The following is a 13481-nucleotide window of genomic DNA, read 5'->3' as shown; positions in this document are numbered from 1 at the left end:
GGCTGTTATGAGACAAAAAAATCTTATAGTTATAATAACTTGTTTTAAACTGATAACTTTGGTCACAAAGAAAAGAAGCAAACAAGCATTTTACAATTTAACTCCGTCTTCCCCAACTTTTTGACTTTTTATTGTCTCTATTTATAACTTTTTTTGTTGTTTATCTCTCTCTCTCTCTCTCTTTTTTTTTTTTTTTTTTTTTTTTTTTTTTTTTTTTTGAGACGTAATCTCACTTTGTCACACAGATTGGAGTTCAATGGCGTAATCTCAGCTCACTGCAACTTCTGCCTCCTGCGTTCGAGCTATTCTCCTGCCTCAGCCTCCCTAGTAGCTGGGATTACAGGCACCTGCTGCCACACCCAGATAATTTTTTATATTTTTAGTAGAGCCAGGGTTTCAGCCAGGCTGGTCTTGAACTCCTGACCTCTAGTAATCCACCCGCCTCGGCCTCCCAAAGTGCTGGGATTACAGGCATGAGCCACCACATCCAGCCTTATGTGTCTTATCTCTTAACAAAATGTTGCAGTTATTATTTTCGATAGATTTGTCTTTTAGTCTTCATACCAAAGATATGAGTGGTTTACTCACCACAATTATTGTATGAGAATATTCTGAATGTGTATTTACTTTTACCAATAAGCTTTATACCTTCTGATGATTTCTTGTCACACTTTAACATTCTATTCTTTTAGATTAAAGAACTGCCTTTAGCATCTTTGGTAAGTCAGATCTGGTGCTCATCAATTCCCTCAGCTTTTGTTTGTCTGGCAAAGTCTTTGTTTCTCCTTTATGTTTGGAGGATAGCTTTTTTGGGTACAGTGTTCTCAGTTGAAAGTTTTTTCCTTCAGCACTTTGAATATGTCATCCCACTTCCTCCTGGCCTGTAAGGTTTCTGCAGACATATTGGGGCTCCTTTATATGTTATTTGTTTCAAAAGAAAAGCAGCCCTTGCTGCTTTTAGAATCCTTTCTTTATCCTTTACCTTTGAGAGTATAATTATTATATACCTTGGGGTAGTCCCATTTGGGTTGAAGGTGCTTGGTGTTTTCTAACCTCCTTGTGCCTGGATATTCATAACTTTCTTTAGGTTTAGAAAGTGATCTGTTATTTCTTTGAATAAATTTTCTACCCCATCTTTTTCTCTACTTCCTCTTTAGGCCAGTAACTCTTAGATTTGTCCTTTGGAGGCTATTTTCCAGATCTCGTAATGTACTTCAATCTTTTTTCTTTTTTCTCCTCTGACTTTGTATTTTCAAATAGCCCGTCTTTGAAATCACTCATTCTTTCTTCTGCTTGATCAGTTCTGCTGTGGAGACACTCTGATTATGCATTTTTCAGTTAATCAGTTATACTTTTCAGCTGCAGGATTTCTATTTCTTTTTTATTATTATTTCAATCTCTTTTTTAAATGTCTTTAATAAACTTCTGGATTTTTTCTGTCTGTTTTCTTAAAGTTCATCGAGCTTCCTTAAAACATCTATTTTGAATTTCCTGTCTGAGATATCACATATTTCCACCACTCTAATGTTGGTCATTGGCCCCTTATTTAGTCGTTTGGTGAGGTCATATTTTCCTGAAGTTTTGTGCTAGATGCTTTTGGATGCTCATTGATGTCTTGGCATTGAAGAGTTAGGTATTTATTCCAGTCTTCATAGTCTGGCCTTGTTTACCCTCATCCTTCTTCAGAAGGCCTTCCAAGAATTCTGAAGAGTTTTGAGTTCAGTAAGCCTGTGTCATTACAGCTATTTCAGCACTAGAGGGTGTCCAAAGCCCACGTACACTAAGATTCTTTGCAGATTCCTGGATATCCATCCCTGATGGACTTGGGGAAAATAAGGGAATTTCCTGGATACCCAGGAAAAGTCCCTCACTCTCTTCCCTCTCTTTCCCCCAAGCAAGTGTCCTTCTCTGGGGTTGGCCACATGGTGTTGTGGGAAGGGTGACTCAAGCACTCTGTGGCCATTGCAGCTGGCAGTGCAGTGAGTTGCATCTGATACCCATGACCTCCCAAACCAGCATAGGACTGGGATACTCAAGGCCCATGGCTGCTATTGTCTGACTGCACTGATGTTTATTCAAGGCCCAAGGCCACTTTTGTCAACAGGTGATAAAGCCAGCCAAGAATTGGGTCTGCCCTGCCAGGGCAGTGGATTCCCTCCTGGTCTGGAGTGGGTTTAGAAGTGTGGTCCAGGAGCAGTGGCCTAGAAATAGGGGCTTCAAGATTCTTCTAGGTGCTTTGTTTTACTGTGGCTGGGCTGGTACTCAGTTGCAAGACAAAGAGTAACCTCTTGTTCCCCCAAGTAGAAAGAGTCTCCCTCCTTGCTGCATTGCCTGGAGGTGGGGTGGGGTGACACCAGCACTCTCATGGCTGCTGCAGCTGGTGTTTGCACCAGGTCACATCCCAATCCCACTGCCTCCAAGACCGATGCAAAACCAAGGTTTGCCCAAAGATGAGAGTCACTATGGCTTGACTGTCACTTGAATTTATTTGGAGCCCCAGACCACTTTAGTCAGCCTGTAGTGAAGCCAGCTGTGACTTGTGTTCCTCCTCCTGCTGCAAAAGATGCCCCTCTGTCCCAGGACTGGTTGAAATGCTCCCTTCTTGAGCATCAGAGAAATTCTGCCTGGTGTTGTGTTCTGTGTCAGAACAGCTCTGAGTTCCAGTGCAAAATCCCTCATATTTTGCTCTCCCTCCACTAAGCACACAGATTCTCTCACTGTGCTGCACTGCCTGGGGTTGGGAATGGGGTGGTATAGGCAATGCAATACTGTCCTTCCTACCCTCTTTAATGCATCTTTCCTTGGTGTTTTATTAAAACCAAGTGCTGTGATCTCTCACCTGATTTTTTAGTTCTTTCGAAGGTGCTTTATTTTATAGATAGTTGTTCAATTTGATGTTCCTGCGGGTAGGGGCACTGTCACTGCAGGGTTCTATTCCGGCATCTTGCCCCACTTCCTAGCTCCTCCTGTATACTTTAAATCATTTCTAGATTACTCATTTACTTAATTCAAAGTAAATGCTATGTAAATACTTGTTATACTTTATTGTTTAGGGAATAATGACAAGAGAAAATTTTATACATGTTCAGTACAGATGCAACCATTTTTTTTTTTTTTTTGGTCCAAATTATTTCAATCTGTAGTCAGTTAAATCCACAGATGCAGAAATCCACAGATGCAGAACCCACAGATACTGAGGATCAACTATAGTTGTATTTTAATTAATAGTTTTTATGTAAATTATACCTCTTTTCTACAGAATTGCTCCTTTGTTATCCATGGTTCAAGCTATAAAATTGCACACTGATGCAGGGTCCATTGTGTTTCCCTATGCAGTCAGCAACAATAATTGTTCTCCTTACCCTGTGAACAGTGTTTATAGATTTGACTGGGTGAGAATGAGGCTGGTGGGAAGATGGCAGTGAAGGAGATAGCATGTTTTCCCTTCTGAAATAAGTTTATCAAAGATGAAAAGGAAGAGGTACCCTTCTGTCATGGGTAAAATGCAGTTTCCATGGCCACTGGGAAAGCCACTGGACCTTTAATAGGTGCACCACACCCCAGCTTTCCTGGTTCATGGCCCCTTTGATATCCTCTTTGACCACCAGCTCCTCAATTTCAAGAACTTCATTTTCCCCATCCCTGGGGAAGATACTCATGGGCCTTCAAAGCTAGTAGATTAACTGCATCATCTTAGTTCAGGCTCATCCAAATCAAATTTATGTTGTTATATTTTAAGAGGGACAAAAGGTTTCTACTTTTTTTCAGCATGATCCTTCATTTTTTACTATAACATGTACCTGTAAGGTATTATATGTAAGCTTCTTTTGAAAGGTAAAAAGACTTCACCAATGCAAAATGATTTTTTTAAATATCCTCATTGTAACAACAAAGGGTAAATACGTTCCAGGAGTCCACTGTTCATGTGGCTTATCTCCTGGGGATAACAGTTACTTGAACAACTGCCATCAAAACTGTCTTTAATGGGTATAAGACCTTAGGATATCCAAGGCTGAATTAATACAAACCCAAGTTTCTCATAGCTCCAAATGTCAATATGAATGTCCAAAGTGTCAATATGACACATAAAGTTATCTCCACACTGGCCTTCCTTTCACAAAGTTTGGAATCTTCGTCACTACAGAATCAAGCAAAATCACTAAGCAAAAGTACAGTCCAGACCTACATTACTGTTGCCTGCTAAAGACCATGGCATAGCTTTTGAGTCCTCTTGGAGAAGGAGGGTAGAAAGAAAACATGAAAAAAGAAGAAAATGTGGATTTCATCTTGATTAAGACTGGTTATAAATGCCATAATGAGGAAAAAGGGAGAAAGGAACCAGTTAGGCACATAGCTGGGATAAGTCCTCCATAGGATTCCTTTTGTCTAACAAAGGAACGGCCTGAAAGATCAGACTGCAAGCATAGATAAGGAGGTAAGGTCCACTACGAAGATGCCTTCTGTGTAATTAGCAAGGGTCACTTATACACAGTAGGCTTCAGTGAGCACATGCCTTTCCTTTTTGAACATATTCAGATAAGGGAGTTTGCACAGGGGAGGGAGAGGGGGCTTGCTTGAAACATGCCCAAGAGCAGTAACACAGAACCTGGCAAGTCCACAATGGAGAATTCTGCCCCCTTACACATGCACAGTAAGAGAAACTAAGTAACATAGAGTAACTTAGGCTAAGAGTCCACATGCATACCAAAAGGACAGGGAGGAGCTGTCAGGAATTCGTGTCTTATGCAAATGAAACACCTAGTCCTAACCATTTTTTCACACCTTATGTAAATGAAATATCTTGCCCTACTAGCCTGTTTATAAAAGCCCCTGTATTCCACTGTAGAATGGCAACCCTCTTTCAGGTCCCAGCTCCTCTAAAGGAGAGCTTTCTCCTTTTGCTTATTAAACTTTCGCTTCATCCTCACCCTAGTGTTCATGTTCCTTAATTTTCTTGGTGGTAAGACAAAGAACTCTGGGTCCTACTTAAAAACAACAAAACTAAAACATCCTGGTGCATTGGCAAGGCTGCTAGGATAAGATGTATTGCATTGTGAATCCAGATATGTGAGGACCACTGGGCCCTCTAGGGAAGAAGGGAGATCAGGGCAGATTGGGACTAACACTTGTCCTGCATATTGGCCCATTAGCAAGTCATTGTTGACCTTACTGAAAACAATTTCAAGAGGGGACAATAGTGGAAGCCAAATTGTAATGACTGTGAAGAAAAGGAGAAGCGAGGAAGTAGCTGGTTAGTGTAGTGGGCTCTTTCACACACACACACAAAAACTTGAAATAAGAACTCAAGGAGAGAGGGGGCAAATAACTAGATGGTTGCAGAGGATCAAGAGAGGGTTTTTTTTTTTTTTTTTGCTTTTGCTTTTTTTATGATGGGAAGAGATTTAAGGATGCTTCGTACTGAAAAGAAATGAAAAAGGAAGCAAGAGAAAATACAAGAGCAAACAGCAAAGTCCTGGGGGAGATGAGGAATGGAATTAGGAGCATCTTCTGAAACTAGTGGGAAAGATGCTGAATTCTTCAGAACTTCTCAGTTGCACAAGTGTCAGAAACCTAACTCTAACTGGGCAGAAAAGGGAAGTTATGGTTTCTCTAAAGGGGTGAAGCCAGCTTCAGGTTAGGCTCAAATGATAACAATAGGCCTCTCTCTCCTCAGTCTCTCTTGCTCTCCATTGGACTGGAGAGCTAGCTGTTTCCAAGGGATGCCAAAGATGGCCAGCACCAACTCCAGGCTCACATTTTATCAGTTTAGGAACCCCAACAGGCCAATCACTTGTCTTTCTAATAGTCCAGGTTTGGTTGAGCCTAGCAGCATACCCACCCTCATCATCCCCACTGAAACCACTTGAACTCAAACTGGAAGTGAAGAGAACGCCAGAGGGAAATCAAGGTGCAGCTACCGGAAAAAGAGACATGGATGCTAAGCAGGCAGAAACATCAGGTAGAAGGAGGGTGGCAGAAGTAGAGAAAGTGTGCTAGAGTTGTCTTATAAGTGGGAATTAACCAGGAGAGATGAGCAAGTAGGGAAGAACCCAGCAGTGAACAGCAGAGTGGAAGTTACCTTTATAAAAGAATTTTTATTACACTTAGACTCAGTTCAAATCCTTGAAAAAACTTTTTCAGAATCCATGAAGGCATTCGTGACTAGTGCCAGTTAGATTTGAACATTAGACTTTGTATTTATTAATCAAAGATCTATATTTGACATACAGTTTTAAGTGGTATGCAGCTTTAAATGTCCATGTTATCAGCTGATATGAGAACCCAAAACCCTAGGTTAATATGTGGAGACCACACAAATATCAACTTCAGTTATTAAAGTAAAATAATGTGGGTTCTGACTTTTGTATGTAAATACACATCTATTCCCTCCCCATTGTACTAATCCATCTACAGGACCCCACCACTACTACCACCACCCTCCTCACCCCCACCCCCCGTGCACTATCAGCATACAGACATCTACAGTATGCCTAGCTGAATTTAACTGGTGGCTGTAGAATACAGCAAAGGCAACTGGCCCTGCTGAAAACTGTTTTTTGCCTTGGTGGGGGCAGTGTGAATGAAAAGGAATGGACAAGTAGAGGATATATCATCTTTTTGAGATCAAGTCTACAGGGCACTAGGTCTGTCTCATGTCAGTTATCTGTTGAAACCAAATTCTCATGAAAGAGTATCTAAGGGAGGAGAAGAAAAATAAACAGCTGCTTACCAAGCACATTTACCAGAAAACAGTGTTTTAATATTGATGAAGGTTTAGATTAAAATTTAGGATAATTCCACTCTCTCAAATCCCTTTGCACTCTCCCCCATCCCTAAAACCTTTTACAGTCATACTAGTTTTTCATTACATTAAAAGTCAAAACAGCCCCAGTTGCTTTTGGTATAAATGCTGAAAAGCATCTCCTATTACTTGAAGGACTACGAAGGATTTATACTTTCACATGTAAAGTGATCGTGGCCTCTTTTCTAGGCTTTGTAAACTGACTTTTTGGGGTATAACTTTTATAGGTCAGTTGGTGCACCAGAGTAATTAATTAAAGAAAATAGACCGGGCGCAGTGGCTCAGGCCTGTAATCCCAGCACTTTGGGAGGCCAAGGCGGGTGGATCACGAGGTCAGGAGATCGAGACCATCCTGGCCAACATGGTGAAACGCCATCTCTACTAAAAATACAAAAAACTTAGCCGAGCATGGTGATGGGCACCTATAGTCCCAGCTACTCGGGAGACTGAGGCAGGAGAATGGCGTGAACCCAGGAGGCGGAGCTTGCAGTGAGCCGAGATTGCACCGCTGCACTCCAGCCTGGGCAACAGAGCAAGATTCCATCTCCCCATCTCTCCTACTCCAAAAAAAAAAAAAAAAAAAAATTTATCCAGTGCATTTGAATGACCAGGAATAAAGCACTACATTGTAGATTCCACATGCTCCTTACTCCCCACCTCCATGCCAGCCCTGCTTCTAGCCTTCTGAAGTAAATGTCTCCAGTATTCTGACACCATGTGTTCCTTCAGCTTTTGATCACATTACTCTTCATAACTCTGTAGTCATCCCACATTCACTTTCTATATCACAGAAACCTCCTGGCCCTCTGTTAGGAGAGACTGCTCAAGGCGAGTTTTTTGGCATATCATATCCCTGTTCTCCATTTTACCTCCACTCTGCTCTTTCACGTGAAAACCATCCTTCGACTGAGCCCAAAAGGCCCATTCATTCAACTTTTCTTCTAAAACCACTTAAGCTCTCTAACGCCTGTGTAGGTATGGGTATGGATTAAATAATTCTCAAAATGAACATAAGATATTGTGAAACATAATATTTTTGTTAGCTTTATTTCAGGCAAGCACATTTAACCAAATTGCAAATTGTATCACTATTAGACAGAAAATCCTACCAGATAAGACTTCTGAGGTTTGGTACAGTAGTTTGTCTTGATGGCCTCATGTATACAGTCGCTATAGTCAGTATTGCACTTGCCACACTTACAGCTTAAAGCAACAGGATAGGAAAAATAGGGAGCAACATGGAGTGGGCATCCTGGTATTTCTACAGTCCTGTAGATGAAGTCTCTATATGTGCAAACATCCTGGGACAGAGCATATTTGGGAAGAAACAGTTTGCCATTGATATCCTGAGGAAAGAACAGAAAAGAGAACATAATGTGACAGGACTTTAGGAAACATATAGAAATAGAAACATAAAAATAAATTCACTTATATTCCTTCATCACAAATACAACTGGGAAAGAATTCTTTAGCCCCATTCTCCAATACCAACTTAACCACGCTGAATTCTGCAGAGATAAAAGTGACACCCTCCTCTCTTTTATCATTGATCATGGGAACAAGATAAGGTTTAAGTAAATCTGGGACATAAAACTGTTATAAAATTATCTGCATCCATTGTGCTGAGTAGATTCACATAATATTGTAACCTGTGTACTCTGCTTCTAAGGAGTCAATAACCATTAGATTTGGGAAACGAGGCTGTGATTTATTTCATTTCCTTTCTATATAGGAACGGACTTCTTAAAGGCTTATATAATTTACAGCCAAAAGAAGTAACATGAACTACATACCCGTGTCATACAATATCCAGCACAGATGGTGGTGTTGATGGTTAGGCAATAAGCACACTCTCTCCTTTCGATGTGCATTGTATACTCAGTTGGAATACAAAAAGACATCGCTTGTCCACATGCAAGGCCAAAAAGCATGGACATCAGAAAGACAGCCGTCATGCTAAATCAAAGACAAAATTAAAGAACCTATTGGTTAAAATCAGAAAGGGCAAATAAGCCAAGAAAAAGTATAACCAAACCTCAATACCATCCCAATGCATATAATCATGCTTATAATTCTACCATTTGGTCAAGGAAGATGCCAGAAAGATAAAGTTCAAAAAAGGTCAGCTAAAATTACTACTGGCGTTAAGGGGCTAACTCAGAAATCTAGGAACCCGCTGATCCCACTTCCAAACCCTTAGGATATCCCTTTAAGGTTGAAATATGTACAGTTGGAACAAATAAAAGATTATTTTACACAGAAAGAGGTATGTAATTTGTTCTCAAAAAGATTAACAGGCAAAAAAGAAAAAAAAAGATTGACACAATTAGAAGAATACAATCAAGGATGACAGCTCCATTATGGGTTAGCCAGGAATATTAAATAATTTTTGGATGCATGGAAGAAAATAGAGGATCCACAGTGCCTCAGGCAGAAACAGAACATGCATCTCAATAGAGCTTGCGTGATGAAGAACTTGTTCAATATCAATTGGATGTCATTATCAATATGTGTTGATCGGATATAGTTATATATATATGATATATTGGATATATCATATCAATATGACATTGATATGATATTGATATCATTATACTTCTGGATAATGTTATGACATAATTATTTTAGTTCTACTACTGAGGAAGGGTAATTAAATTTCAGACTTTTGGATGTAAGTTGATCACCTTGAAGATTTAAGAAGTTTTTTTTAATCTTACAAATGTTGTACAGCTAGCTAGATGTGTCTGGATTTTTTTCATTCTCAAGTATCATTGTCAGTAAAGAAAATATACACCTTAATGGAGTATTATTGTTGTTTATGAACATAAACTTGTTTGCTTGTTCTATTAAATAAATTATAATTTACAAAATATTTTGTTCAATAATCAGAAGTACCAAGATTTCCCCAAATCTGTCAGTTATACCTAAACAGCATCTTTAAGCTATATACACTAAAACCTATGTTAACTGAAACCTCATAGGTTCAGCCTCAGTTAACCAGGATTTTTTTTTTATGAGAAACCATGAAAACCACATTACACAGGTTACCAGGGATTTATTTTAAATGTCAGATTCCAGAGATTAGTGGTCATTTCAATCAACCTTCTATTCCTAGAATGAGAATTGCAGATAAATTAGATAAACACATATTGAGCATCTGAACCAGGCACTGACAGACACAAATGGAAAAGCTACGGTCCTTTACCTAAAGGGGTGACTGTCCAGTGGAGGAGCTAATATGAACACAAATAATAAAAATACAGATTGTTCTAGTGCTCTGAAAGAGTCCAGATTATGACTTTAAGACCTACAATTATCAAAGATTTATGTTTACTATATTTCTTATTACAAAAGAAAGTAACCCATTTTAGGAAGACTTAACTTTTAAAGGTTAAAATAACAGGGGTTTTTCTCACAAATTCTTTTAAATGAAATGTTGCATATTCAAACATTCTATGGAGGGTTTTTTTTTTTTGGTATTTGAGTTAAGGAGCAAAAACCATACAAATTCCTTACTCATGGAACCTGGCTTCCTCAAGCGCTTCTCAAATGTCAGCTCCCTCTATGGTCCAGAGCTGGTCCCAGTATTTTAGAGATACAGACCTTGAGGATCCTCTGTAGGAGCTTAACATTACTAACTGCTAAATTATGTAAAATGCTTACCCATCATGGTCATTATCGTTCTGGCTTGTTTAGACAGCCAGCTACTGAGTTTTTTCTATAGGAAACAATTAACTTCACATATTTTACCTTTTAGCTCTATGATTCTGTATAAAATCGATGTGGTGACCTGGTGATGAAAATATTGGTCTAAAAATTAAGAAACAGAATTCTTCCATAAATCTATGAGAACTTGACTAAAATGTATAATCTGTTTGGGTGTTATTTCCCCATCTGCAAAACAGAAAGTGACAAGTACACCCGACCCTTTTTAAAATGTAGGATGAAAATTTGTTTTGGTTTTCCTGTTATTGTCATACTTTCTATGGATACTCTATATTTTTTTAAGTTTCTCCTATAAACGTAGAACTCTAAAGTAACAAAAGTAGAAAATGAAAGTGCTGAATTACCAGCCACAGTAGCTGTACAACTTTGTGGGCATAAAGAAAGCAAGAACTGTGCCTTTTCCTTTACTTCTTTATTGCAAATAGTAAAACTTCACCCACAGAATCTTCCTGGGCCTCAACTTTCTCATCTATAAAAGGAAGGCTTAGAACCAGAAGATGATCATGAAAATCTTCGCAGCACAAATAGTCTGTAATTCTATATAATAAATTAGTGTCAGATCTGATTGATTGATTAAGAGTTAGTGATCTAAATTCTACTTCAGGATTTAATTGCAGTTGTGTGCAACTGAGTAATTTAATGTCTTTGTGCCTTCATTTTTCCATATGTCCCTTCCTAAAGTCATAAAAAGAATAAAACAATACACGTGAAACACTTGGCACTCTATATAAGAAAGATCATATAGCTATATAACACTGTACAAATCAGCGTTAGTTAATCCCTTCCTCTGTGATACGCCACAATTTCATCTTCATCGTCATCTGGGTTCTCATCTTTGCCACTTAATCATCTGAAATCATCATAAATAATTTGTTGGGTACCTAAACATAGAAGGCATGGTTTCAGGCAGGGCCTAAATAATGAGATGCCTTCTTCAGATGCATGACCATATATGTGCCTACTTTCAACATATTTTCTTATTCCAAGATATGTTCTTTCCTTTGCCCCTTTCCTCTCTTTTTTCCTCCTATTTTTGCTCCCAATGCTTCATTCTTAATAAACACTTTCCTCTCTGCTCTGCCAATTTCCTTCATTAATTTTTACACTCCAAATCCCTTACTATGAAAAGAACTAATTGCCCATCCTATGAATAATCCTGGAACTTCATTAAAGCAGCATATTTTTCTAGAAAGCAAAATGTGCTATACAGCAGGTGTGTGTGTGTTGAACACTATCAAAGGTGGTTTAACTGTTAAATAACTAAAAAGAACTTATAATACAGAGCACATTACCCCTGCAGGTACTCAAAAATGAATTTGCTCTAACATTTCCAGAAGCATATTTTCATAAAAGATGACCATTAGTACAGGAATTGAGAGGATTTAATACACAGATCATTAAATTGACAACAATATTTAAATCAAAATGAAAACAGAAGAAAGCCATGAATATCAAATATCCTTCATTAGGGAACTAACCAGTTGCTTCTCTTTCTTTAAGTCAATGAATTTTTTCCTTATCCTTATGTATGTAGTTCACTCACCTTCATCTACTGCTAAACAATTTGGAGCAATAATTTAAAATATTAGAGCCTATTGAAGCAAATTATCTTTCAGCATTTTCCACTTTCTAAAAAATGGTAAAATGGTGAAAATGAAAAAAAATAGCTTAAGAACATTTCATTTCACAGAGCCTTCTTACTATAGACACCTACCTTACTTTGCATTGGTGAGCAGATGCTGTGATGACCCAAACTAAAAGCTCTTGGTTCATTTTATACCCTTCAGGATAATCCCCTCTGATCTTCCTGTTTATATAATTGCATTTGATTTACTGCTTTTTTATCTGAAAAGCATCTATTGAAAATTCATACTGAACTCCAAATAAAATGTATTTAGACAAATAAGCTCACCATATCTTTCCCTGGAAGCTGACATTATTGAAGCATGCATTTTCCTCTCTCCTGTTTCAAAATAAATTACCTTTTAAATTTATTCTTTATTAATATTTATTTATTAATATTAATAAAAGATAGATACAGAATGGGAAAAGCCAAATTCAAAAAACACTCTAACATCATCTAAGTAAGTCTTGGGAATAAAAATTTATTTGGGGCTTGAGTGCTTCAAGTTTTACCTAAATGTTCATGTAAAGATATATAAAATTATTCCTCATCTAAAAATTTTGTTTAGAACAAAATGTGTAGTTCAAAATATTTTGGGGGAGATTTTAAGATGTTAAGTAAAATTTACACGTGTGAAAGAATGACTGAGGAACATGGCCACATCTGACAGGATGTCAAGCTGACCTGAGATAAAATTTTGGCCCTGCCATTTGCTTGCTATATGACATTGGCAGGCTTGACTGCTTTAGTTTCTATGAAAAGGTAATATCACTTCTCTAACAATTTTTGGTGTTGAGCATTTTTTCATATGCTTGTTGGCCATGTATATATCTTCTTTTGAAAAGTGTCTGTTTATGTCTTTTGCCCACTTTTTAACAGGGTTCTTCAGTTTTTGCTTATAAATTTGTTTAAGCTTCTTATGGATTCTGGGTATTAGACCTTTGTCAGATGCATAGTTTGCAAATATTTTCTCCCATTCTGTAGGTTGTGTGTTTATTCTGTTGATAGTTTCTTTTGCTGTTATACCAGGTAACAAAAGTACACGATCCTAGAGAGATGGGAAGCAGACAGGGAGAAACAGACTGGAGAAAGTTTCTGGGCCATAATGCAGAAGCTCTTTAGTTAAAGCTCTTTAGTTAAAAAAAAAAAGGTCAATTTTTGTTTTTGTTGAAGTTGCATTTGTCATCTTTGTCATGAAATCTTTGCCCGGTCCTACATCTGGAATGATATTTCCGAGGTTATCCTCCAGAGTTTTTAGTTTTAGGTTTTACATTTAAGGCTTTAATCCATGTTGAGTTGATTTTTCTATACAGTGTAGGGAAGGGATCC

The 13481-nt window shown here is 38.1% G+C and overlaps 1 protein-coding gene across 1 annotated transcript; it reads right to left on the bottom strand.

Moving 5' to 3' along the window:
• Positions 1 to 7811: 7811 nt before the first annotated feature.
• TSHB (thyroid stimulating hormone, beta) lies at positions 7812 to 12273 on the bottom strand. Its single transcript, XM_012000817.1, has 3 exons — positions 12243 to 12273; positions 8596 to 8758; positions 7812 to 8148 (listed from the first exon to the last, which is right to left on the bottom strand). Exons 2-3 carry the CDS (start codon positions 8755 to 8757, stop codon positions 7894 to 7896), a joined length of 417 nt encoding a protein of 138 aa, XP_011856207.1. The 5' UTR covers position 8758; positions 12243 to 12273; the 3' UTR covers positions 7812 to 7893.
• Positions 12274 to 13481: the final 1208 nt, after the last annotated feature.

Source organism: Mandrillus leucophaeus, unplaced genomic scaffold (assembly GCF_000951045.1).
Source record: "Mandrillus leucophaeus isolate KB7577 unplaced genomic scaffold, Mleu.le_1.0 Scaffold64, whole genome shotgun sequence".
Lineage (NCBI taxonomy): Eukaryota > Metazoa > Chordata > Mammalia > Primates > Cercopithecidae > Mandrillus > Mandrillus leucophaeus.
This window is presented reverse-complemented; position numbering and strand designations above follow the sequence as displayed.

Excerpts from the sequence above, each read along its gene's own strand:
- TSHB (XM_012000817.1), bottom strand. The coding sequence starts at position 8,757 with ATGACGGCTGTCTTTCTGATGTCCATGCTTTTTGGCCTTGCATGTGGA. Across the intron at positions 8,149-8,595 it reads CTGGATATTGTATGACACGG|GATATCAATGGCAAACTGTT; the intron begins GTATGTAGTTCA and ends TTCTTTCCTCAG.